General features: G+C 43.5%; 1 protein-coding gene and 1 long non-coding RNA gene across 13 annotated transcripts in view; one reads left to right on the top strand and one right to left on the bottom strand.

The window, feature by feature from the left end:
* The window catches only part of GRIN2B (glutamate ionotropic receptor NMDA type subunit 2B), a 502,860-nt gene that overhangs the window by 20,548 nt on the left and 456,723 nt on the right, over nucleotides 1-25,589 (bottom strand). For all 12 annotated transcript variants that reach the window (XM_072798946.1, XM_072798943.1, XM_072798951.1 and 9 more), the window contains 4 exons: nucleotides 9,644-9,804; nucleotides 7,616-7,803; nucleotides 4,790-5,028; nucleotides 353-2,236 (listed from right to left, as the gene is read on the bottom strand). In XM_072798946.1, the coding sequence (XP_072655047.1) occupies nucleotides 377-2,236; nucleotides 4,790-5,028; nucleotides 7,616-7,803; nucleotides 9,644-9,804 (2,448 nt within the window). In that variant the 3' untranslated portion in view covers nucleotides 353-376. The remainder of the gene's footprint in view (nucleotides 1-352; nucleotides 2,237-4,789; nucleotides 5,029-7,615; nucleotides 7,804-9,643; nucleotides 9,805-25,589) is intronic.
* Nucleotides 14,872-22,033, top strand: LOC140616874 (uncharacterized). Its single transcript, XR_012017202.1, has 3 exons — nucleotides 14,872-14,993; nucleotides 19,880-19,942; nucleotides 21,711-22,033. It is a non-coding gene; the product is annotated as an uncharacterized lncRNA (long non-coding RNA).

Genomic DNA, 25,589 nt, shown 5'->3' with positions numbered 1-25,589 from the left:
GGCCTCCTTTTGCTTCTCCCTGCTTCACTCCAAGTGGGTGGCTAATAGCCCTTCCATGCTGGGAGGAAGCTCACACACGCAGCCACTTCCTTCCTCCACTCTGCCCCTGGGGGCTGAGCACCCACTGCATTCTTTCCCAGGGAAGGAAGGCTGACAGGTGGGGAGGGAAGAAAGACCCAGAAAGGGAGGAGAGATGGTACTGGTCACCAGGGCTGCCCTCAGGAGGAATCAGAACTCCAGGATTCCATAAATAAACTAAAACAAGAAAGGAGCAAATGGGAACCAAGTTCACCCCCGTCACCCTCCGTGACATGCGCACCACACGCCCACAGCCCCACCCTCCCATACCCACCTTAAAACCTCTCTCTTCCCTCACTCAGACATCAGACTCAATACTAGAAAGTTTCTCATAAACATGCCCATTGCTGGAGCCATTGAAAGCCCTGGGGTTTTTGTTGTTAGGCACACAGGGGTTGGACTGGTTCCCTATACAGATGTCTTTCTGGAAACGGCCTGGCACGGCCCCGTGCAGGGCCGAGACCACCGGCTTGTTGGTGACAAGGGCGCGGAAGTCTGGCCTGGCTTTCGGCGCCCCCGCCACCGTGGGCTGCCTGAAGAAGTAGGATTTGCTGCCATGGAGCAAGCACTGGTCGTCCCCAAAAGTGGGGATGAAAGGGTTTTGCGTGACCCGGTCGGGGTAGAGCGACTTGCTGAGCATGTAGCCGCCGCCGCCGGGGTTGTTGTGGTGGCGGTGTCCGGCGGCGGCCACTGAGGACTCGTGGTTGGCAAAGGTGCTCTCGCCAGCTGGCGTCTCAAACATGTGGGCGTAGGGACTCCCGTCCAGGAACCGGCCCTTGTCTTTCAGGCTCACGCTGCGCGGGGCCAAGGCGGCTTCTTCCTTCTGCAGGTCCACGAAGGTGTCGTAGGAGTGCTGCCGGCGCAGCTTGTTCCGGGTCTTCTTCTGGGCCTTGGAGTTGGTCGGGCTCTGGGGGTACTTGGTGCTGGGCGCGTTTGACGGCACCGCCACAGGGGCAGCCGGCTGGTCCAGCTCCTGCAGGGAGTTGTCCTCGCTGATGTCGTACAGGTTCCCTGCCTTCTTGCAGGCCTCGCACCGGATGCACGCCTGCCGGCCCGAGTTCTGCCCGGTCACCGCCGTCGAGTAGTTGTGCAGCTTTGAGGGGCAGCTGCGGCAAAAGTTGCCCCCGGAGCGGTCCTCCCAATCCACGTTGCTCAGGTTCTTCTCCCAAGGGGCCGGGACCCCGCTGACCACGCCGTGCTTGTCGCCCGCCCCGTGTTTGAGGTGAGACCTGTTGGTACAGGGCCCTCCTCCGCTCACCGAGTCGCGCTTAAAGTCATCGCTCTGCTCCTTGTAGATGTCCGTCAGGTCCACGTGCTCCCAGTGCGGGGAGTTCTCCTTGGTGCGGAACTGGTCCAGGTAGAAGTCCCGGAGCCCCTCCTTGTCCCTGAAGTAGCGCTTGTGGTCAGGGGAGCGGGGCGGCCGGCGGCGGTAGGCCAGCTCGATCTCGTCGAACTCCCGCCGGGACTTGGCCGAGGCCGGCCGCTTCTTCAGGCTGTCCTTGTATTGCTGCTTGCGCCTCTTGGCGGCGTTGCCCTCTATGTTTCCGTAGGTGACCGTGTGCGTGGAGATGTCAGACACGTCCGAGCGGATCAAGTCATCGTGGCCACTGTAGCGGTCGCTCTTGAAGGAGAATTTGCCGTACAGGTCACTGAGCTGGCTGTGTTTGGAGGAGGGGAGGCCGAGGTCCAGGGGCTTCTTGCTGATGGACCTCGGCTGGGTGGTGAAAGGCGGGTTGTCACAGTCGTAGAGCCCGTCGATGGAGCTGGCGCTGCCGATGCTGTGGGGCCGGTGGTGGTGGTGATAGTGATCTTGGTACACGTTGCTGTCCTTCAGCTGCAGGTTACCAAAAGTCCTCTCCACCTCACTGATGTAGTCGCTGAAGAGGTTCTCCTCGCACGGCGGGTTGTTGTAGGATTTGCAGTCGGAATGCGTGAAGCTGCGGCGGTGCTCGGAGATGTCATAGACGGACGACTCACGTCGGATGAAGTCCAGGGCACTCTGGGGGGAGCCGTTCACACCAGACAGGTTGGCCATGTTCTTGGCCGTGCGGAGCAGGCGCAGGATGTTGGAGTGTGTGTTGTTCATGGTCGCGGTGGGGGAATTCATCACGGACTGGCGCTCCTCGATAGCCACTCCATGGATGCAACTGTAGATACCCTGCAGCAGGAAGAGGACGAGATGGGTCAGGTCCCCAGCGAGGCTGGAAGTGACCACAGAGGATGCCTGCCCCTCCACCACTACCAACTATCTAACTGGTTAAGAAAAGTCAAGGAAAACATGAAAAAGTCTTAGTATATTCATAGGACGATGTGGCTGGAAGCTTGCCTGATTGATCACCTTGAATTTAGCAAGTTTTCATATCACGAGCTAAGCTCAGTGGCTTGGCTCTCCTCGAGGGGACACGGCACTCCCAGTGACTTTGACTAAACAGACTAGAATTTTAAGACGTGACATTCTACACCTCCATTCCACCATTGACTTGCACTGATTTTCCTTCCTCTGTCTAGGTTTCCAGATCTTAAAAATGAGGTTGTGATATCAACTGATGGTAAGACTTATCGTCAGCTGCCAGGAGCCATGCTCCATGGATGTTGGGGCCTTCTGCCCTGGCTGGCCCCCGCTGCCTGGCAGTACAGCACAGGGGAGCTCGGAGCGCACCACAGCCGTTCTTCCAGCTCTGACAAATTTTGAGTGGCTCTGAGGATTCTGGGCACCAAATAGCAGCTGAGCAGTTCTCTCTCTCTCTCTCTCTCGCTAAGTTTTTATTTATTTATTCATGAGAGACACACAGAGAGAAGCAGAGACAAGGCAGAGGAAGAAGCAGGCTCCCTGCAGGGAACCCGATGCAGGACTCAATCCCAGGACCCCAGGATCATGACCTGAGTGAGCCAAAGGCAGACGCTCAACCACTGAGCCACCCAGGTGACCCAGTTCTCTTCTTGAGCCAAGTGTGAACCAAATTCACAGAGAGAGTCAGGGAGCCCTGGGGTCAAAGAAGAATTTTTCTCCTGCTGTGCCCTGCACCGTGGGAGGGTGGAATTGGGACAGATAGCAAGTACTAAATAGAAATAAATAATTCCCCTGTTGAGCCTCTCATTTATTCTCTTTAGCTCCTGGTTTCCTTCTTATACTTTCTCACTCACTTAATCTTATCATGCATAATTAATATCGTGACAAATTAGTATTGATTGAGAACTCCCTGGATACAACTCCTTGTACCAGGCCTTAAAGAACACCATCCAAGGAGAGGTAATGAGTCGGGGTCAAGTCCCAAGTCAAGACAACCTGCTAATGTCTTGCTCCCTGCCTTGAAAAGTGGACACGTTTGGAACTTTTCTCCCCGGAGAGGGAACTAGGTGAAGGGGAGGTCATTTGAATGGGGTCTTTGAAACAAAGGGGATTGATTTGGGTAGGGAAGTTGCCCCAACAGATGGGGATGAGAACGGAGAAGATTAGAATGGAGAACTGCTGCTAAGTGAGAACGAAGAGAGGTTTAGATGAGGTGAGCCTCACTGTCCCAGAGTGCAGTATCGAGACTCGAGATCTTCAAGGTAAAGTTACCCTCCTTGCTTTCTAACACTGCTTGATTGTGGCCAAGGGAAAGTGCCGAGTGTTCTTCCTCTGCAGAGGCCTTGATTATACCGCAGGCCTATGAATGGCATTTCTATTACAGGCCACCAGCTCCCACTGCTTCTGCCATTACCCTATCTGGGAACTTAGAAAGGATCACGCAGTGGAACAGTGTGGCTCAGGGACCCCACATTCCTTCCTCCTGCTTACAGGTTACTGAATGGCTTGAATCAGCTCACAGCTAGAGAGGAAACTGTTTTCTATCACTAAAATACTATAGGAAAATGATGAAAAGACAGAACGACTTAATGAGAAATCCATTTTCTTACATAACTCCATTAGAGCCAGAGTTAGTTATATCTGAAATCTGGACCTCTATTCTAAAAGGACATCTGAGGTCTCCTCTCATGAATGAATCCCATAATCTTATTGACAAAATTAAAAGAAGCCTGCTTCCCCCGCCCTTCCCTGTGATCCTCTATTCATATTTAAAACTGAGTCCCAAATCCTCACTTTGGACCAGAAAAGTGGAAGAGATCTAAATAAAGAACAACTTAAGAGTAGTGCTTTTGTTCCAGTTAAGGAAGTTTCTAGAATATAAATGTATTGTGGGTCAGTACTTACTTCTGAAGGTTCTATAAAGCTCTTTAACTTCCCATTGCTCACACATGGTTAAAACAGAGTGGAAGAGTGGAACTACCAGTGATATATCTTTGTATGTCAGAGTAAGAGAGATACATTACATTTCACTATTTGAATAGAAACGTGATTTTTAAAAAAAAAGATTAAATGATTAATACGGTCCAAACAGAATTAACTAATGGTGATGGAAGGCATTTGGTAGAAGGCCAAATTTTTCATTTTGATAGATCTACTAGTTCTTATTGAGAACCAAATGCCCAAATCCCATACACAAAGCTGTTTCTTGAAGGAAAAACTGTATCACCCATTTTTTTGAGCTACCTGAAATTATATCGCCCGACCCCTTAGGGGAAACGTATAGGATTTAGTGTCTCGCTTTAGCCTAGCTAAAAGCCCCTACGAGGCTGGGGTCAGTGCTCTTCTGGGTCTCTCTGTTTTGCAGAGTGCTAGACTAAGCTGTCCTTCACAAGCTCCCGGCACCTCAGTCAAACCACTTACTCTGCTGATGGAGAAGACCATGCCAGGCTTGCCGGAACAGACACCCATAAAGCAGTGCCGGAACTGCCAATAGAAAAGGTGTTCACAGATGAAGGTGATGAGACTGAGAGCCATGGCTGCCCCCAACATGTAGAAGACTCCTGCCATGTTGTCAATGTCCAGCTGGCTGCTCATGACCTCATTCTTTTCATTGTGGCAAATGCCAGTGAGCCAAAGAGCTTCTAGCTCCTCCATCTCCCCTGGAGACATGGCAGAAAGGGGAACAGATAAAGAAAAGACAGAAGGGGAACAGGTGGGGTATTAGGGAAGAGAGAGAAAAACATGAGAGAAAAGAGAAAAAAAAGAGAGAGACAGAAAGAAAATTAATAAAGTTCATAGTAATTTTATTAATACCACTATATATTAACTCATCGATGTATTCAACCAGCATTCAGTTGACAGCTTAATGTGGGTACTGCAGTGACACAAGGATATGAGGCATTATCTCTGCTCTCCATTATCTATCCAGTGCAAATGGATATATAAATAATCAATAGGACTAGCAATATGCAGGTAACTGGAGTTCAAATTCAGGAGAGTAATTTTGTGAGTGGGTGGCCAGTGGGTTTTCATGAGGAAGGTAGGACTGGTAGGTGAGCATGGCAAACAGGTGAATTTTAATTTCTCCTGCATGAAAAGGCACTGCAGGCAGCAGAAATGGCATGATCAATGGGAGGAAGGTGGGCCAACACAAGGCTTGTTTGGGAAAGACATGCAGAACAGCTCCAAAAGAGTGAAAGGAGGCAAAGGAAGCTGAACAAAAAAAGTTGCAGCAATATTGCTGAGGGCTTGAGAACCAGACAAAGTAAGCTTTGTATTTTCTTCGGTAAATAGTAAGAAATGACATTAATCAAACTGAGATTCAGAAAATTGCTCTCACAAATATGCAAATCAGGTTGGGCTGCTCAAGGAGGGATAGAGAGATTCGCAGAGAGATGGATTGATTCTCCACTGACCCTCATACTTACTGATTGATCTCTTGTTGCAGAGGGAAATAGAAATATTAAGAGTAAAGGGGAGCGAGCTTGAATCAAAGGAGACCACCAAATTCAGACCTGCCTCCTTGTAACACCGCTTAGAGAAGCTTTGATTAATTCGATTCATGTCAGGGTCAATAATCTTTATTCACTTCATTGGATACTAGGAATTAGAAAGGCAGAAACCTTAGACAAAGGAAAATGAAGGAATCTATGTGCCCTAGAATGCATCTAATTTGAGGCAAAAAAAAAAAAAAAAACTGAAGATCTCATGAAAAAAACTGCCTGCTCTAATGATTCCAGTTTGGTTAAGAAGTTGAACTTTGTGTAAACTGACTAGAGTTTTGGGAAGCCTCTGCCAATCGTCTCCTCTGCTGTCCTTCCTCATAGAAGAGGCTCTGTTATTGCCTTTGAGTGATAGCAACATGAGAATTACAGAAGCCCTCATACCCACACAGCTTGTTAGCATTCCAGCTAGAACCCCCTAGTCTTTCCAACAGTAACCAAAGAACTTTTTACTCATTTCTTTGATCAAACTATGACTTTCCTAACTAATAGAACAGCTGACCTCACCTAGAGTCTGAAAATCCAGCTGTGTTCTGATGCCTCTTATCTCATCCCTATCAGAAAAGGTTCTGTAGACATGATTTAGAGAACGGCCTGGCTGATGGCCTGTGGGGCCAAGCAGAGTCAGGCTGCTCATCCATAACTGGATTAGCTTCTGTGAGGCTAACAGGAAGGGTAGGTACTTTAGACAACAAGTGAAGAGGGATGCAGAAGACACAGTATAATGAAATTGGAGATGAGATTTTTTTTTTTCTCAAGCAAACTGGCTGCTCGGTCTCCTGCCAGAATGACACTGGGGAGTGCCTTATGAGTGTCTGCCTCAGGGGATCCTGTGCCTGATTCCTACCTCATCCAGCTGAAAGAGGAAAATGGGAGGGAGAGAAGAATGAATAGATGGCCACAAGTATATGCCCTTTGTCTGGACATAGAAAAAAAGCTGAGACCTTTTGGAAGTCCTATCCACTGCTCTGGCCACACGCAAAAAGATTGCTTGGAACATCTAATTCTAGCTTCTCATACTTTATCCTTGAAGCTTTGATCATAACCTGCAATCCTGAGACATACCTCCTTGATCAACTACTTTAATCCTCTCTCCCAAATTGCACCCAGTTATGGCTTGAATTGTGTTTCCCCCCAACACCCCCTTCCCCTGCCAAATTCCTCTGTTGGAAGTCCTAATCCCCAGTACCTTGAAATGTGACTTTATTTGGAAATGAGGTCACTGCAGATGGAATTAGTTAAGATGAGGTCATCCTAGAGTAGGGTGGGCACTCTAACCCAATGTAACTGGCATCCTTAAAAATGGGGAAATCAGACAAACACATATATAGAGAGAATACAGGCACAGAGGGAAAATGCCATGTGAACATAAAGGCAGACATGGGGTGATGTGTCAACAAGTGAAAGAATGCTAAAGAGTTGTCAGCAAGCCCACCATGGGCTAGGGGAAGAGGCATGGAACAGACTATCCCTCGAGGTCCTCAGAAGGAACCAATGCTGACACTTTGATCTTGGACTTCTGGCCTCTAGAACGGTGAGACAAATTTTTATCATCTTAGTCACTCAGCTGTGGCACTTTATTATGGCAGCCCTAGGACACAAATACCTATACCCCAAGTTTCACAGGATACTGCGAAATACTGTTCTGGAAATGCAGGGCTTACAGGAGTGGAGAAGAAAGGCTGGTGTTTTGCACTGACCATCAGAAGAGCCCAAACAAGCACTTTCCCCTTCTGTGACTCACCATCTCCGAATAGCTGGAGGATAGCAAGGTCCACCTGGCGCTTCCACCCAGAATCTTTTTGGATGGCAATGCCATAACCAGTGGAAGCAAAGACTTTCCCACTGCCAATGGTCACCAGCTTGCAGCCTTCATCTCTGCCCGCCATGTAGTTCAGCACTGCTGCATCATAGATGAAGGCATCCAGTTTCCTGTGCAAAAAAAGAAGCAAACCAACAATCCAGTGGAGGAATTTTAGTACAAAACTACCTGTGGGGGCCATTAATATGAAGCAGTAGGGTTCCAGCAAACTATGGGGAAAACTGGTTCAAAGTAAGGCTTGAGTTGGAACTCAGCCAGAATCTAAAGCCTAAATCCTAGGCTGTTCTTTATGTGATTTAAGGTTGAAAGGAGGAGTTCTTTCCCTCCCACTGGGAATGATGAGAATGTAAGTCGGGCCCGAAGCCAACTCATAAGCTGTGTCTGAAAGGAGAAGGAGTAAAAAGGAATCAATAAAAATAATAACAGAAATAATGAAAAGTAACCATCACAATGATAACAACAAATAGCATGGGTTAGATTTATATAACATTTTTCATTTCTCAGTTCATTACAGTCCAGAGTGGGGCTAGGTGTAGGTGTATGTGTTTCAATAGATGTGCGTTGCTATTTTTGTGGTCAGAAAGGTTTCAATATTCTGTTTTGCAGCACAAGGAAAGAAATGAGTAGTTGGGTGGTAGCAGCACAGGCTTGTGTTAACAGCAAATGTGCATAACTACAGGAGAACCCAACATGTAGAAGAATTCAGATCTCTCAAGTTCCTAAACATATAAGAATCTCATTTTATATTTTGTGCTTTCTAAGGAATGAATATATAGGGAAGGGAGTAGGTCTAGGTAAGGGCAGGAAGGCATAGACCAATATTTCAAACCGACATTTAAACACATCAAAAGTAGAGAAAGAAATTCAGATATAGCCATATAGGTAGGTAATACAGAGAAGTCTGCAAGAAAGAAAAGCATGCATCATACCCTTCACTTTTGCAAGGGAAATTAGTTTTAGCCCTCTTTAAGAAAAAAAAAAAAAGCTCTTTCTGGTATGGTAAGATACAGAACATTTTCCAAAAGGCCCATGAGTACCCTACAGAAAAGTGGCACAGCAAAAACCCCAAAGCTCTGATATGATCAACAACTGTGGTTGTACCAGGGGCCAGACTACCTACCAAGGGAATCCTATACCCAAATCCCATCTCCTGAAATCTGCTGTGACTTTATGGTGATAAGAGACAGTCTACAGTATTTAAGTAAACATGCATCTGGGTGGCTCTTCCAGAACTGGAGCCACTGGAAGGTCCAAGTGCTGCTAGTTGTCATACAACACAGAAAATCAGCTATAAGACTCCTTCACCCCAAAGTCCCAACATCTATCATGCTCAATTGTCTGTCTTATTCCACAGCTGTGGCTTCTAAAAGCCAAATGAATAAAGGGACCAATGTGGCTGGGATTATGCAAGCCAACGTATTTGCAGTTCGTGAGCTCCTTTTAAAAACAAATATTTTATAGAGTATAAAGCTGGATCAAAGGACACCAATAAAAGCTGGAATTGGAGATCAGTCAACACATTCTCACTGTTTGCTGTCTAAAAATCTTCACTCTTTTCTTCTTTCATTTCTCCCTTGTCCACAAGACACAGAATCATCATTTTCACCTTCTGGTCAACCAGTCTTCATTTCATGCATAATACATGAACCTTAGCCTTGACTCTTCCCTTCAACTTTTATGGCTATTTCATTCTTGTTTCATGGTTACATTAATGCAAGTAGAAAATAATTTGTAAAAAAAAAAATACATAGAAGTATATAATATCATAGGAATCTTTGTGCACTGGCCTGGATTATATTATCAAATTTAACTTGAAAATCCATAGAAAGCAAATGCAGTCTTCTTTGCTTTAACTTTGTCTGGCACCCAAGCATGATATATCTGATTCAGTGCACAGTTAATAAATGTGAGAAACATATCAAAGATTCTGAGCTTGGAAGCAGTTCTTACCCTGTTTTCAGGGAGAGCAATGCATCATCTACACCCCTCTGGTTGAACTTTCCCATGTAGGCATGCATTTCTGCGTAGTTATTGCGAATATTCCTCTCTGTGCTGCCATTGGGCACAGTCCCAAAGCGAAAAGGGGGTGAGAAGTCATTAGGTCTCTGGAACTGGAGAGAGAGAAAGAGAGTGAGAGAGAGCGAGAGAGCGAGAGCGAGAGAGAGAGAGAGAAAGAGAGAGAGAGAAAGAAAAAGAAAGAGAAAGAAAGAAAATGCTTCAGAAAATGTGAAGAGATATTAAGTTAGCAATTGTGGATTTTTAATGGAAGGGACCCAACTATAATTCACCAAATACATTAGCCCTCACTCAGGAACAGCAGTTGCTAACTGAAAGAAGACTTCAACTGAATTTAATACATATTGTTGAGAGCTTTCTATTTTCCCAATCCTGGATTTAATCTATAACTTTTGCGTGTTCCATTTATGCATACTACACAATACCAGTGATGATGGGAGTGTGCTGTTAGCTTAACTGCAGTGGCTTAGTCACCTTTATACCCGAAAATTGTGTAAAATATGTTTCCAGGTCTCTTAATTAAAGGGACTAAATACATTGTCATTGCACCATCTGAGGCTACAGGACTTTAGTGGGATGAGCTACAATGTACTCCTGAAAATAATTTGATTGGTATCAAAAATGTTTTGCTAAGAAATCTTTTCTTGACCTTCCTTGATGCATTAAAAGCCCGTATTTATTCTACATGAGTTGTAGAATAAATTGTAAAACTAAATATGTTTTAATTATGTTCCTTTCCTTGCTTAAGAACTGAGAGTGGATCTCCAGTGCTCAGCATAACAAAGTGAAATTTCTTGGATTTTTCACCCTATGACATCAGCTTAATTCTGGTATTGCCCTGCAATGAATAAGTCTGTACATTGCTTCCTGAACAAATAATTTATTCATTTGTATCTTCATGGCCACATATAGTCTGTCCCCTTAGCATGAACTCACTTTTCTCTTGAGGTCAGTTCATGTCCTTCATCTCAAAATGTAACTCGAAGCAATTTCTTCAGGACACCTTCTGTGAGTTCTTTCCTCCATCAAGTCTACCCAAAAATACTTGATTTTCTTAGTTTCTATCATACTACAATGCAATTACACACTAAATGAGCTGGCTAAGTTCTGAGAGCTAGTCTCTGATATAGTCATTAAGACTTTAAGCTCTAGATTGAGAAAGATATAGGTTGAAGATCAGCTCAGCCACTTACTACTGTGTGATCTTGGGCAAGTAACATGAACTCTCTGTGCATCATTTCCTCATTAGTAAAGGGAGACAATAATGTCTATTTTTTAAGACAGTTGTGTGGATTAAAGGATATAATGTATAAGAAGTGTCTGGCATAGCACCTTGCACACAGTAAGTCCTCAATAAAGATTCTTTATACTATTTTTAACTCATGTCTATATTCTGCATTCCCCAGTAAACGTCATACTTTCCAATCTTCCCATTCTGTTAGTACAGCAGTAATCAGATATAAATGACCAGAGTAGCTCTTCTCTGCCTTAGCATAGGAAAGATAATATATATTTTTAAAGTACTTTTTGTTTCAATACTAAACCATTTACTTTGGAGATATATTAGAAAATCTAACTGGCCAACTCAGGAGTACTTGGAACCTCTGGACTTGTGTAGATTTAGAGACATTCTCCTTTCCCTTTGCCCTGACCTGAAAAGCTCAAGAGCTTCTCAGAATATTGGGATTTCACAAGCCACAAAATATCATAGCACCAAGAGCCATAAATGCTATCTTTGGTGCTCAGAGTTGGCCATAGTTATAAGCAGAGTCATACCGTGGTGTTAGGCAATCTGCGATGCATCAAAAGACCACTACTTCCTGTTTCAAAAGGCTCCCAGCCTGACTTACCACAGTGCTTTTTGCCATTAAGAGTTTTTGTTTAATTGGTTTTGAAAGGGTTGTGATTTTTAAGTGAATAAAAAAGTCAAAGAATTTTAGAGTTGTATAAGCCACTCAAGGTTAAGTAGTCCAAGCCTCTCATTTCACAGATGAAGACCGAGGCAAAGAGGACAAGTAATTTGCTCAATGTCACACAGTGGTAGTAATGGCTAACATTATCTGGAATCAATTGGCTTAATTAATAGCACTCCTCACTGTCCCTAGCAGATTGTATGGTTAAGTAAACAGGGATAAGCTTTATTGGAAGAGACAGAATGCTATGCATACCACTGTCAATTATAACACTTCACTTGTTTGAAAAAAAAGGTATCCCCCAAATCAAAAGCAGAGTGGGGTACTCTTGTAGGTAGCAATACAAACAAATGAACTCCCTTTAATCGGTAATTCCCCACTTTGCTAGGATAATGACAGCTGATGCTTACAATGACCAAAATATTCTAGGGCCCAAAGTATTTTTCTGAAACATCAGTGAAAGTTGAAATCATGTCCAGTTCAGTTCCAGTATAAATTATTATATATCTAGTTTTTTTTTTTAAATTGGTAATCCACATAAAGCACACACAATAATTTTGGTCAATCAAATGAAATCTGATGCCCTGAGTGCCTCACTTCCTGATGAAGCTGGATTATGGAAAGTTTCTGTACTACTCTTTCATAATTTTAAATTTTAAATTATCTTCAGATTTTCAATGCTGTTTTATAACTATGTCCTTGAATAAATAAAAACTAAAGAAATGATAAAGGACCTAAAATAGCCAAGATGACTTTGCAAAAAAGAAAAAAGTTGAAGTACTTACAAGATCTGACTGTAAGACTTGTCATAAAGTGATAGTGATGGTGACAGTGTGATATTAGCATAGAGAGAATAAGTGATCATCAGAAGAGAGTGCCCATCCATAGACCAACACACATATAGTGCAAAGGCAGATAAAGTGGAGATAGGCGTGTCTTCAACAAATGGTAGTGGAACAATTAGATGTCCAAATACAAAAAAAAAGGGGCGGGGGACTTCATTTCACACCTTGTGAGATATAGGGAAATTAACACAAAGTGAATCGTACACCTAAATATGAAGTATAATATTTCTAGGAGAAAATACAGGAAAAAGTCTTTGTAACCCTGAGTTAAGATTTCTACATATGACACCAAAAGCACAGTCCACCAAAAATTAGATTTCATCACAATGAAGAACTCTTTGAAAGACACAGTTAAGTGCACGAAGAGATAAGTCACCAATGTAGAGAAAATATTTAAAAATAGATTAAAGCTATTATAAATCTAAAGGAAATAAATGATAACAGAGCAAGGCTCTTAGTGAAGCAGCCTCCATAAGGAAACAAAGAAATCAGCCAGCACTGAAAGAATGGGAAAGCGCATAGTCCTTGGAAAGCAGTAGTCTTGGAGGCAGATGATTTGCAACTGGCTTCTAGTTCTTTCTCTGACCAACTGCGTGAACACGGGCAAGTGACTTAAATTCACAGAGTCCCATTTCTCTGGAAGTATTATTTTTAATTAATAATAAGATAATGCATAGGAAACCACGCAACACAATTATCTGGCACATGGTGGATTCTAAAAATTATTAACGGCTTCTATGAGGATGAAACTTTAATATCTAAAATTGTCTCATGTTAGCCAATGTTTCCTAAGATGGAAAACTCTTGTTCTCTAATTTGTTCCTTAAACTAGGCCAGTTCTGGGGACCAAGAATGTGAGTGCACTGCCCCAGAATTAGCCAAAGCAGAAGCAGAAGTGAGCTTGGATTTTCCTTTGAAAATTCTTGTCCCAGCTTGTGAGGTTTAAATAAAACTCAGGTTGTTTTTTTTTTTTTTTTTTAAACTGTCATTGGACCTTGAACTTGACTAAAATTCATGGCCACAGAGAACTACATGTTCAATGAGGCCTATGGGGAAGAAGGAAAGAATAATCTTCCAAATACCTTGACACTTCCACTATAATAAAACTTACCCCAGGCTGTGAGGCATTATATGGCACTTGTTTAACCTGAATGGTAATCAATGCTCTCTGGGGTTTTGGAAAGGAGTAACATTTTGTACTGTCAAGAACCAGGAGTCTTAAAATCCACAGAACAGGGAGGACCCCAAGAAACAATTAAAAAAAATTAAAAACCTCAATATACTAAGGAGACCAACATTAGATTAAAAAGCTCTGTCTGATTTTACAGTAGAGAATTTTATACAGTATTCCTTATTGGCCACCTTTGGCCATTACAGGGCTTCCTTGAACTTGGTAATCTTTTTCCAGGGTTGTTGAGATTGGGATTATTCAAACAGATTTAGATGGAGAAATAAAAACGTAGTAAGAAAGGAACCTTAAGGGTCGGCCCCACTTCATAGGTGAGGAACTGAAGCCTTCAAGAGACCAAGTAAGTTGTTCGAGGTCATGTGGTGAAGGAGGAGGATAAGCTGAGGCTTCCTCTGGGAACTGAGCCTTCCCACTGCCCGCTCACATGCTGGCTGACTAGTCCTATTCCTGCTCATTGGGAGTGAAGCCCCACACTGTAAATGGGGCCACATGTGAGGGTATCCTTCCCTTTCTGGCACATCAACTGCTGACTCACGCTCACCCTCTGCAATCAACACATGGCTTCCAGCAATTATTGTAAGCACACACTTGCACTAGGGCAAAACAATGCTGAATGTTAAGAGAACTGTAATTTCACTTGACCCCCCTGGACAGTGGAAGGCAAACAGAATTCAGCCCTCTTAGCTGTTCAGACCATCATTCAGCCCTCATCCTAATAACCTCAAAGTGAAATAGTCCTGGCAGCCATCCCAGAAGAAAGGTGCTAGAAGGACAGGAGTAAATGTCCCTGCCCTACCCAAAGATGATGGGACTGGAGGGTCCTGGGGCCTCTCATACAGCTTGTTGCAAAGAGGAGGGGTAAGGGTAAGTGGGGATCTGGTCCATTTCGTTTTATTTATTGAATAATCATATCAACTTATTTTCATGTATTCAAGGCATTATTAATTCATTCATAGTGGTTACTCATGTCCAACACCTATGTATTTGCTGGTAATAACTCACATTATCTCCCTTAACTATAATAATTAAAATGCATCAACTCATCTGGTAAATATTTGCCAAGTGCTATTAGTGTAGAGAACTGTATTAAGAACTAAGGATACAAAGATGAAAAAAATCAACCTTTGTTTTCAAGAGATTTAACTATTAGAGAGTCAGAGATGTAAACATTCATTCAGTTTTTTTATTCATTCCTTTATTCTTTCATTCATACAGATTTTCAGCAAGAATTTACTGGCATCTGCCATGTGCACATGCTATTTTGCTGAGGACACAGTATTAAGAAGATTGAGATCCTGCCATTAGAGAGCTCACACTGTAAAGGAGGGAGACAAATAGTAAGTGCCTCTTTGTTTGAATGTAGTGGACTAACAGACAACCACAAATTCTTTGTTATTCGTCCCATCAGGGGTGAGGTCTCTGTTCCCTCCCCTTGATTCTGGCTTGGCCTTGGTGACTTGCTTGGCCAATAGAAAGTGCAGAAGGAACATTCTGGGACTTCTGAGGTTAGTTATAAGAAGTTTTGCAGTTTCCACCTGGCCCCTGTGGAACCGTGCTTCAGGGGAGGCAGTCCACTCTAAGAAAGTCCAAGAACCCCGAGGCCACCCTGCTGGAGCCAGTCCCAGCCTAGCCAAGGCTTCCATCCATTCCAGCCAGGGTACCAGGTACTAGAGGAAAATCATCGTGGATGCTTCAGCCCAGCCCAGCTACCAGATGAGCACTGCATGACCCCAGTGGATGCCTCACGAAGTAGAAGAATCACCCAGTCAAGACCTGCCCAAAAATATGACCCCCACAAAGAGTCAACTACCATGAAAGGATTCTTGCTTCAAGCCACTAAGTGTTGGGGTAGTTTGCTGTGCAGCAGTAGGTAACCAGAACATAGAGGATTTCACATAGTGAAAACTAGGTGCTATGAAGAAACAGCTGTTAGATAGAGGGAAAAGTGACTGGTAGACAAGTAAGTTCACACCAGATGTCCTGCAAAGGCCTCTCTGGGAAGGTGGCATTTGATGTGAAGGAAAACAGGCATGCAAAGACCAGAGGAATGTGTATCGGGCCCAGGGAAGAGCAGATGCACAGGCCAGACAAGGGGGCAAGCTTGGCCTGGTGATGCATGCTATGGAGCAGCGTGCCTACACAGCAGTTAGGGCACAGAGCACTGGGCACTGTCCTCAAGAACATTCCAGAAGCTGCAGCGCAGGGGTCAAGACTAGAAGGGAGAGTCTTCCAGCTGGACAAGAGGAACAAAGGGGTTTCTGGAGAGCGACAAGTGTGCCAAAAACATGGGGCGGTGAGTTTGGGCGTGACTAGAGATCATGAGCAGCTTGTCACTGTCAGAGCCTAACAGATGTGGTCATGGTAACTGGAGGTCGACGTGACTGAAGAAGGAGACAGGGCCTGGCTCACAAAGGGACTTGAATTCTGTCCAAAGAAGTCTAGAGTTCATGCTGTAAGGGATAAGAAACAGCAGAGTCTCTGGAGCCAGACTGTCTGAATTCAAATCCTCTGCTCGGCTGCTAGAGAGCTGTGTGACCTGGAGCACCTCCCTTAACCTCTCTGTGCCCTGGTTTCCACATTTGTACAGTGGAGCTACTAACAGCGCTGGCCTCATGAGGCTTCTTAGTATTTAACCAGTTCATCTGGGCAAAATGTTAGCACAGTGCCTGGCACATGATAAATACATTATATTAGCTATTATTACTATATTAGCTACTATTACATCATTATTGTGACTGTCATCATCATCATTATCAGAAGCAAGTGAAGAACTCAGGCAGCGTGTCAAGGGGGGTTTTTGTGTTAGAAAGAGCCCAGAGGTGTCCGCATGAACAGGTGGGAGGGCTGAGAGAGCTGCAGAGCAGGACCAGAGCTCCCACGATGGTCTGGACACCCCGGGGAGTAAGGAGGAACAGACACATCATCAGACTCTGGCCCTATCATCCAACAAAATGAAAGATGGCAGGTGCACAAGGAGGTAAAATACAAGACCGTACAGGCATGGGCCAGTGCCTCCAGAATTCCGAAAGAGAGAGGCAGCCCCCAGCAGCCTGGAAGGCTTCTCCAAGGAGGCTGGATTTTAGCTGGTGGGGGGTGGGGTTGGGTTGGGGTGGGGGGGCTGGACTTGGAAGGATGGAGAGGGGAAGCTAACATCGGTTTACACTGAAGAATCCTTCCGTTCCCAGACTCCTCCTCCCACACTGTTTAGTTTCCACGGTGAGGGACGAAGCCTATCTGCAGAGAAGTCTTTGAGTCCGTGACTCCAGGAGAAAGAGCAGGTTCTGAAAACAAAAACTCTCCTGAATGGTGACTGTGTGCTGCAGGCTTTTGTGCCCACCACCAGAGGAAGCCCATCAAGGTTAATTAGAGTTAGAGCTTGTGAATGACAGCTGCTCTACTAACACGAAGAGGGTGGTGGGAAAATGCTTTCCGGGTAGTTGGCTGTCCTGAACCATGGCTCTTCTCATTCAGTGGAGTCTGACCAGTATGTGCAGATTAGGACAAAGCAGCACCACGACCTTGCAGGGATGGATAGTGTATGTCCTGCTTGCAGGGCCCATCCACATGGGACACTGAATCTAGGGGCTTTTGTCTTTAAAGCTCAACTATCCCACACATAAATATTCATCCCATTATGCCTGCTTTTACATTTGAATCACAAAGAGAATCAATGCTCAAATGCCACTCAGCCTTCCAAGGCACCCCTGGGGTGGGTGGGGGGGAGGTGGGCAGGCTTCAGATTACAAGGGCGGCTTTTGGCCTGTGCTCCTAATGATGAGGAGCTGGCAAAATATGAGAATCCTGAAGAGGCCACTTTTTGACCCTCCCAGCACCCTCATGTTCATAATCATTACCATGCATACCCTTTTTCACCACTTCTTTTATTATTGACTTTTACTATTTTTATGAAATTTGTTATTCTATTCATTCATTCATTTTAAACTGTGGTGACATATAAATAACACAACAGGGATCCCTGGGTGGTGCAGCGGTTTAGCGCCTGCCTTTGGCCCAGGGCGCGATCCTGGAGACCCAGGATCGAGTCCCACATCGGGCTCCCGGTGCATGGAGCCTGCTTCTCCCTCTGCCTATGTCTGCCTCTCTCTCTCTCTCTGTGTGACTATCAAAAAAAAAAAAAAAAAAAAAAAAACCACAACATTTAGTGTTAATTTTTTTCTTTTTTTTTCATTTTATTTATTTATTTTAGAGAGAGACAGAGGACATGCATGAGCAGGGGGAGGGGCAGAGGAAGAGAGAGAATCTCAGGCCGACTCTCCGCAGAGTGTGGAGCCTGACATGGGGCTCTGTCTCATGACCCATGAGATCATGACTTGAGCCGAAATCAGAAGTCAGAGGCCTAACCAACCGAGCCACCTTTCATTTTAAATATTTGTTAAGTGTACAGTACTGTGGCAGTAAGCACATTCACACTGTTGTGTGCATCCATCACCACCATCCATCTCCAGGGCTTTTTATCTTCCCCGACTGAAACTACACATCTATGAAACACTAAATCCCCATGAGTTCCAAGAATTTTAACCACGTACAGAGTCTTGTAACTACAAGCACAATCAGGACACAGAAGAATTCCACCCCCCCACCCCCTGCAAAAAAACTCCCTTGTGCTACTCCTTTACAGTTCCTTCCCCCTACCTTTAACCTCTGGCCACCACTGATCTGTTCTCTTTGTCTATAAATTTGATCTTTTCCAGAATGTCATACAAATAGAATCATAAAGGATGTCATCTTCTGAGATGGGTTTTTGTACATGCAATAATGCCTCTGAGATGCGTCCATGCGGTTGCATGTGTCTGTAGGTCATTCCTTTTAATCGCTGAGTAGAATTGCATTCTATGGATGTATCAGCTTGGTTTATCCATTTCCCCATGTAAGGACGTTTAGGTCACTTTCAGTTTGGGGTAATTATAAAAAAAAAAAAAGCAGCTGTAACATTCACGTGCAGGTTTCTGCGTGCACATAAATTTTCCTTTCTCTAAGGTAAACACCCAGGAATGGAAGTGCTGCATCATATCTCACCCATTGCTCAGAGTGAAACTCTTTTTGCATCTGTTCTCTTTTTATTATTTAAAAAAATTAAACAGATTTTCTTTTAAATTTTAATTTATTTCTTTAGAGAGGGAGAAGTGGGGGGGAATCTTAAAGTAGGCTCCACGCCCAGCACGGAGCCTGACATGGGCCTTGATCCCACGACCCTGAGATCATGACCTGAGCCAAAATCAAGAGTCAGACACTGAACCAACTTGACCATCCAGGTGCTCCATCTCTTCTCTCTTTTGATCTTCCCAATTTCCCTATGGGCTACTTACTTTAAGCACAGCAACTATTATTATCTTACTGTTCTGTCTGCTACTCAATCTTCCCATAATAATATCCTACCTACAGTTTAACTAGGATGAAGCAGGTCTATGTGTGTGACTTCAGACTCTGAGTAACGTTTAAAGATGGAAGGAGGTGGCTGGAGAAAGCCTCCCTACACTCTTCCTTGGGACCATAGTCCCTGTTTGACCAAAAGGGAAAGGTGGTCAGATATATCTTAGGCTTTCTGAGGCATGATCTTCCTCACTGTCCCATGGCCCATAAATGCTTTTTTTACAAAAAAAATGGGACAAATGGGACAAAGAGGCACTCTGTGCTTACACTGAAGGGACAATTTAATGATAAAACAGGAGGTGGACACTGGGGGCTCCAAAGATTGAAGTTCAAATCTGACCCCCATCACTTATTAACTGAGTGACTTAACAAACAAGCCAATTTCAACAATGTTCTAAGAGGAAAAATAAGGTATAACACCCCATTACAAATCCTCCATTTCAAAACTTGGAGCGCTGGACCCTCCCCATAATGAGCTTGCTGTGGATACAGCAATGGATTAGAATGTCGGATCTTTCACATTCATGAAAGTTATAATCTGGGATGGGATAGGAAGAAAAAAATAAATATTCTACATTTAATCATAAATTATTCATTGAAGAGAATATTGTTCAAATTCACTCAGAGTAGGTGACTGAACTGTAATAACAATAACATTACAGAATGTAGTTAGAAGACACAGGTATATAATAGAAGTGCCAAAATTAATTTAGTTCTCTTCCTGGGCCCCTGGAGAACCTGAACCCATTCTGCTACTTCCAGAAAGTGAGTTAGCATGTAGTAAGCACTCAATGCCTTAGTAATTTCTGTTCTTTTTTTCTCTTAATATTAGGCCTGGTTGTCCATAGTGGCCAACACATTAAAGTTTGCATATAAAGAAATCTGAGAGAGGCTGGTAAGTATGTCTTCATAACTCTGGATACTGTGATGCTAGGGAAGGAGTCCCTCATCTCTCTGGGCTCAGCGTAGAGCTGGGACTCCTATGACAGGCTCTGGTGGGGAGGAGGTGTGGGAGGGAACAGAATGCCCTCTGCTGTCACTATCCTCTGGCAGTACCCCCAGAAGAACATACAGAAAACAAAATATACCAGTTAGTCAGATTCCTGGAATTTGGTTATTAGTCTTCCTCATAGTAACTCTTTGGCATTTTGCAAAATTTGGATATATGAGCCTTAATAAGTATTTTCTAAATTATTTCATAAAATCAGAGACTGGTGTTAGGGTTTCTGTGAGCTATCTGAAGTTTGGCCCCGAGCAGGAGATCTGAGCAGATGAGTCTACTTCAATATTAGCTTTGCCATGTTATATCTGTACCCTGACATCTTACATGTTTGGCAAAGTCTTGGGTCTGGCCATAAAATATCATCAATGCACATTTAATGGCTATAATCCATGCTTAAGTCACTGAGCTCTGAACTGAATATCTGAAATGAAATGAGGCAACAGATATAATCTCTCTATTGCCATTTATTTGGCAATTAAAATGGTTATATCATGACAGGGGCAGCTAACACTTCATGATAACGTATCATACAACTGACATACAATACTTTATTAATCTTTCCATCAACCCTACAAGGTTGTACTGTTATCCCCATTTAAGGAAACTGATGCACAGAGAGGTAAGTAATTTGAATAAGGCTACACAGCTAGAAACAAGTAGAACAAGGATTCAAATCCAGGGTCCTCACATAACTATAAAACGTGTCAGAGAGTTTTATGCACATAAAACTGGTGCTCAGTAAATGTGTGTAGGATAGAAGAATCCAATGACGAGGTGAGTGTGCCAAGTTCCAAATGAGATGTAAGGCAAGCAAGGGCTCTGCAAGTTTAGAGGGAGCAGAGATCATCCTATGAGAGGATGCATTAGGAGGCTAATGAGAGGAGGCAGAGATGGAGCTCTCACAGATTGGCCAGGACTTATAATGGCAAAGGTGTGGGGAGTACACTCAGGGCAAGAGGCATGGCACGAGCAAAGGTGTAAAGGGACCAAGCACTGGGATTTAACTGAAGTTGGAAAGGATGCTCGTACATGGAAGCATGGAACACTGAGCTGGCACACAGACAAAAGCTATACCGTAGAGCACTGAATGGCCAAGCTGCAGAAGGACGCTGTGTGCTTAGGTATCATTATTCAGCTACAGCAATAGGACTTGACGAGCAGAGAGGCTGGAGCAGGGACACTTACTGGAAAATGACTAAGGGTCTGGACCATTTTCAGGGGCAATATAATGGGAGGAATATATAAAAAAGACATCAAACGTGAGCCCTGATGGGATCCAAATCAGCCTGTATACCCAGGGAGACCAAGGAGGGAAAGAGATATAGTCAGTATCATCTCACCCTTTATCTGCCACTATACTCCTTCGCCCATCCCTCAGTAGCCACATGCCTCCTAGCAGTTCCAGAAACAAAGCAGGCAAGCTCCTGCCTTAGCATGCTCTCTCTTCGCTTGGAAAGCTGCAGATGCCCATCACTACCTCACTAACTTCAGATCAGACTTGATGGTCTTCTCACTGAGGCTTTCTCTGACCACTCAATTTAAAATTGCAGCTCCTCTGTCAACACTCATGGTCTCCCTTCTCTGCTTTATGTTAGCAGTTTACCCTGATATTGTCAATAATTGCTCTTTAAAATTTATTTTCTTCTCCCTCCTTTTTTAGAATGCAAGTGATGTGAAGGCAAAGGTTTTATGTACGTTGATCACTGCTGTATCAGTAGTGCCTAGAACAGTGCCTGGCATTCAGGAGGCTCTTGATGTGAACGGACAAATGAACAGATGAACTGAACAACACAAATGTGGATACACTTGTCACGTATGAAAAAAAAATCATTAGATATATACTCCTTACCGGCGAGTGCATTTGCATGTAGCACAGAGTTGAATGTCAGTATTTCTTAGATCTAGTGCTACTCTGGCATATCTGGTGAATAAGGAGTTACTTTGTCCTCATGCTAGCTGAGGACATCTTTCCTGGCACCTTCTCCATCTTCCCTTCAAAAAATATGTCAGATCTGAGATCCCACAAGAGCTTGTCAAATTTAGGACTTGACAATGCATATGAGTATTTCTTTGGCACCAAAAATGTGACAGAATTGGAGATGGTTATGGTAACATGCAGATGAAATGATACAGAAGTGTAAGGACTATGGCATTTGATTTTTATCCCTAAGTCATCCTGTGTGTGACAGGTGGCCGTGGTTGTGCTCCCTACATCCACCCCAACTGAAACTTATAAAGGGGTATTACTGCCATGCACTTCACCTCTCAGATCAACCTATCAGAGTACACAGAATGTTGCAGGTATTTTATATAAAAGCTGTGGGTGCTAGCAAAAAGAAATGGCCTTTAAAGATTTTAAGTAAAGGGTACAGATGGATTCACCATGGAAACTGGGATTCTGGAGCTTCATGAGCAGCCCTAGCAGCTCATACAAAGTTTGTGGGACTGAAGGTTACTCTAGGATTTCCATGTGCAAGATTATCCAGTGAATTTAGGGGTGCTCCAGTTGTTTAGCATGATAACCTGAGATTCCTAACTTGAAGCCGGGGTGAGGGTAGGACTGCCAATGGACTGTGCCAGGCGGGGGCCTAGGGTAAGTAAGGATCGAGGCAGAGGCATGTCATGGGGGACAGCCACACCTCTGCTTTCCTGGCAATCAATCAGATTAGTCAATTCCACACTGAGAAATGGAAATGCCAGCATGTGTACACAGGGTCACATTGTGACCCATTTACAGCACAGTGGAACTTTTTGCTTTGGTCAATAAAGTCAGCCCTATGCCGGGCCACTCCAGTTTACAGAATGTCAGTGCTAGGAGGGAGGTTCACTGATCCAACAGTGCATACTGCATCGTTTCTGGGGTTCACAGTGGACCTCCCCAGGAGAGAGTTCTGACAAATCCTTTGGTAACGAAATTTTATTTAACCCCGATGCAGGATTTTCCCAAATCTATTTTGCCATGGATATATTTTTTTTTTTTTTAAGGAATACCCATATTTCCCAGAACACTATCAGGCTGTGAAACACAGTTTGAAAAATGCCCACTGAGTGACTTCCTCACTATACACAGCTAGAGACAGAGGCCTGGGCATTTTATTAACTACCTAAGGCCAAGCAGCCATCCCCTGCTCCTACCCTCCTTTTCCCCTCCTTCCTCCTGTTACCACACATGTACTGAGAGTGCCCAGTTGGCACCTGCACTGCACCAGAGCCACAGCACGCCCCAGCCCTTTAGGGATAATGGGAGCCCAACGTGCTGAAGTCATCCTTAATGAGCCTCCAGATACAATGGTAATACAATTATTTTAAGGTGAGGGCTACAAAAGTAAAAGATCAATAGCCATATGGGTATAGGAATGGAATTTAACTTTGCCAGTTGATTGAAGGTTAGGCCAAAAAGTCCTTTTACTTCCAACTCTTTCGTTGAAAATCACTCTGAACTATGTTTAATTCACATTCCCCTTTAGGGTTACCCTCCAATCAGACATATTAAGTGGGCACCTGCTCTGCATCATGGTACCAGGATGCGGATGCTATGCAGGGATTTAGACACAGACCATAGATGGTTTAAGAGGTTATGTTTCACATGTATTTATTCTGGGAAAATCTTAGAAACCATTTTTGCGTTCAACAATTTCTTTCTATAAGCTTGGTTTGTTATCATTTATCTCTTTTCCCCTATGAAAGTGGAAAGCAGCACTGTTGCAATATTTCAGGGTCAGCCCCTTCTTGTTAAAGGAGTCATTCGAAAGCAGAAATGATCAGTGAACAGCTAGCTGGCTGATTGAGAAGGCGAGGTCTCACCATCCAGAGAACCATGTTGGCTTGGCACATGAACACACGGATGGACTACTGTATGCCTCTCACACAGGAGATGGGGAGTAATCGGAGATTCAAAGAAGTCAAGTATCTAGCCAAATAAGTCCTGAAATCACTTTATAATTTATGATCTGACAAACCACAATAGCAGTATGGTTGGAGACCTCATTCATTCACTATTCTTCTTCAATATTGCTTGCTCAGTTTGGATGATTTAATAGTAGAAACCACAAGATGAGCAAATTCTATCTGCTACCATAAATGTCAAAATTTCCAATCTACATTACCTACCCCTAAACCATTAGTTATGAAACTACCTTCTACTGCTTCTCAAGTCCAAATGGCTAATAAAGAAAGAAAAGTATTGGTTTAACTATTAACACTATATGAATTAGATAACTCTCTTAGTAATTCATTGGCTAAATTATTAATTTGTTCAAAAAACCACAAATATTTGAGCACCTATATTTGCAAGGTTCTATGTAGTTACAGTGGATATATCAGTGAACAGAGACAAAAATTCTTATCTTCATGGAGATTACAGTATACTAGGGAGAGACAAATATTATAAATATGTTAAATATTATCAGTATGTTATACCATGTAACATATTAATGTAAAAAAGATAGAAAACCTGAGAGAGAAATAAACTTATTTTAGAGTCTTTTCCAGATTTTAGATCAGATGCTTATCTGGTGGCCTGCCTACAGGATATCTTGAATTTAGACAGCATTTTAGGGACACAGAGTCACTGTTACCTGGGAACTCTTGCTCCCAACAATATACCACCTGTACATGCCTTCCTCTTTGCATCTAGCCTCACTAGCTTGGTCTGATGTGAATTTTCAGAGGAATACCTTCAAGTTTGCATCAGATAAACATGTCAAAATGTACTTTTCCACTTAAAATAAAACCCAAGGTATAGTTCATTCCAGGCTTAGTGAAGAGACTTTTGGTAGAATAAGCAAACAGGTTGAAGGGACAGGATTACTGGCAGGACAGCTTGTCTATGAACTGCAACACACTATTTGGGAAAATAATCTAGATGAGTCCATTCCACATTTAGATTTTTAAAATCCTGAGTGGACATCATTAGAGGAAATATGCACTAATGGGGATATTGTCTCAGCCATTCATTAGGAAGCTATTCCAAAGTTCTCTTACTGAGTTCCATGATGATTCATTTAAGATACCAGGCCACTGAGTCCTTTGAATGGTTCCAACGCACGTGTCATCTTCGTTCAGTCAATGGTTTATAGAAAAGCCAGCCTACTTTACAATTATTCTATAAATTCCAAATCAGGAGCCAATGAACAGAATGAGAAAAAGTCTCTAGTCAATGCCAAAGTAAGCTGTAAAGGAAGAAGTTTTTTTTTTTTTTTTTGCTTTTGTTTTTGTTTTTTATCAATAAAGAGGCCCCTATGACTAGGGAAGAGGGACACTTGGGTAAAGGGGTAGACACAATCAACTTGAGTTGGGAGTGTGGAGAAACTTATGAACAGGGAAAGGTCTCATTTTCCTTAACTTTAGTGATTGGATGGAAAACTTGCTCTTTAAATATGCTATGACACTAAATTGGATTGGATGGCTGGCCATTTGGGAAACAGAATTAAACATCAAAACAATAAGTCTGGCATGATGGATGATGATATTAAAAGGATGAAGTCCAATTAGGGAGCATACAAAGTAACTCTCACAGGATGTAAAACCACAGTGCTCC

Source organism: Canis lupus, chromosome 25 (genome assembly GCF_048164855.1).
Source record: "Canis lupus baileyi chromosome 25, mCanLup2.hap1, whole genome shotgun sequence".
NCBI classification, from domain to species: Eukaryota; Metazoa; Chordata; class Mammalia; order Carnivora; family Canidae; genus Canis; species Canis lupus.
Note: the sequence above shows the minus strand (reverse complement) of the source record. Positions and strands in the feature narration are given on the sequence as shown.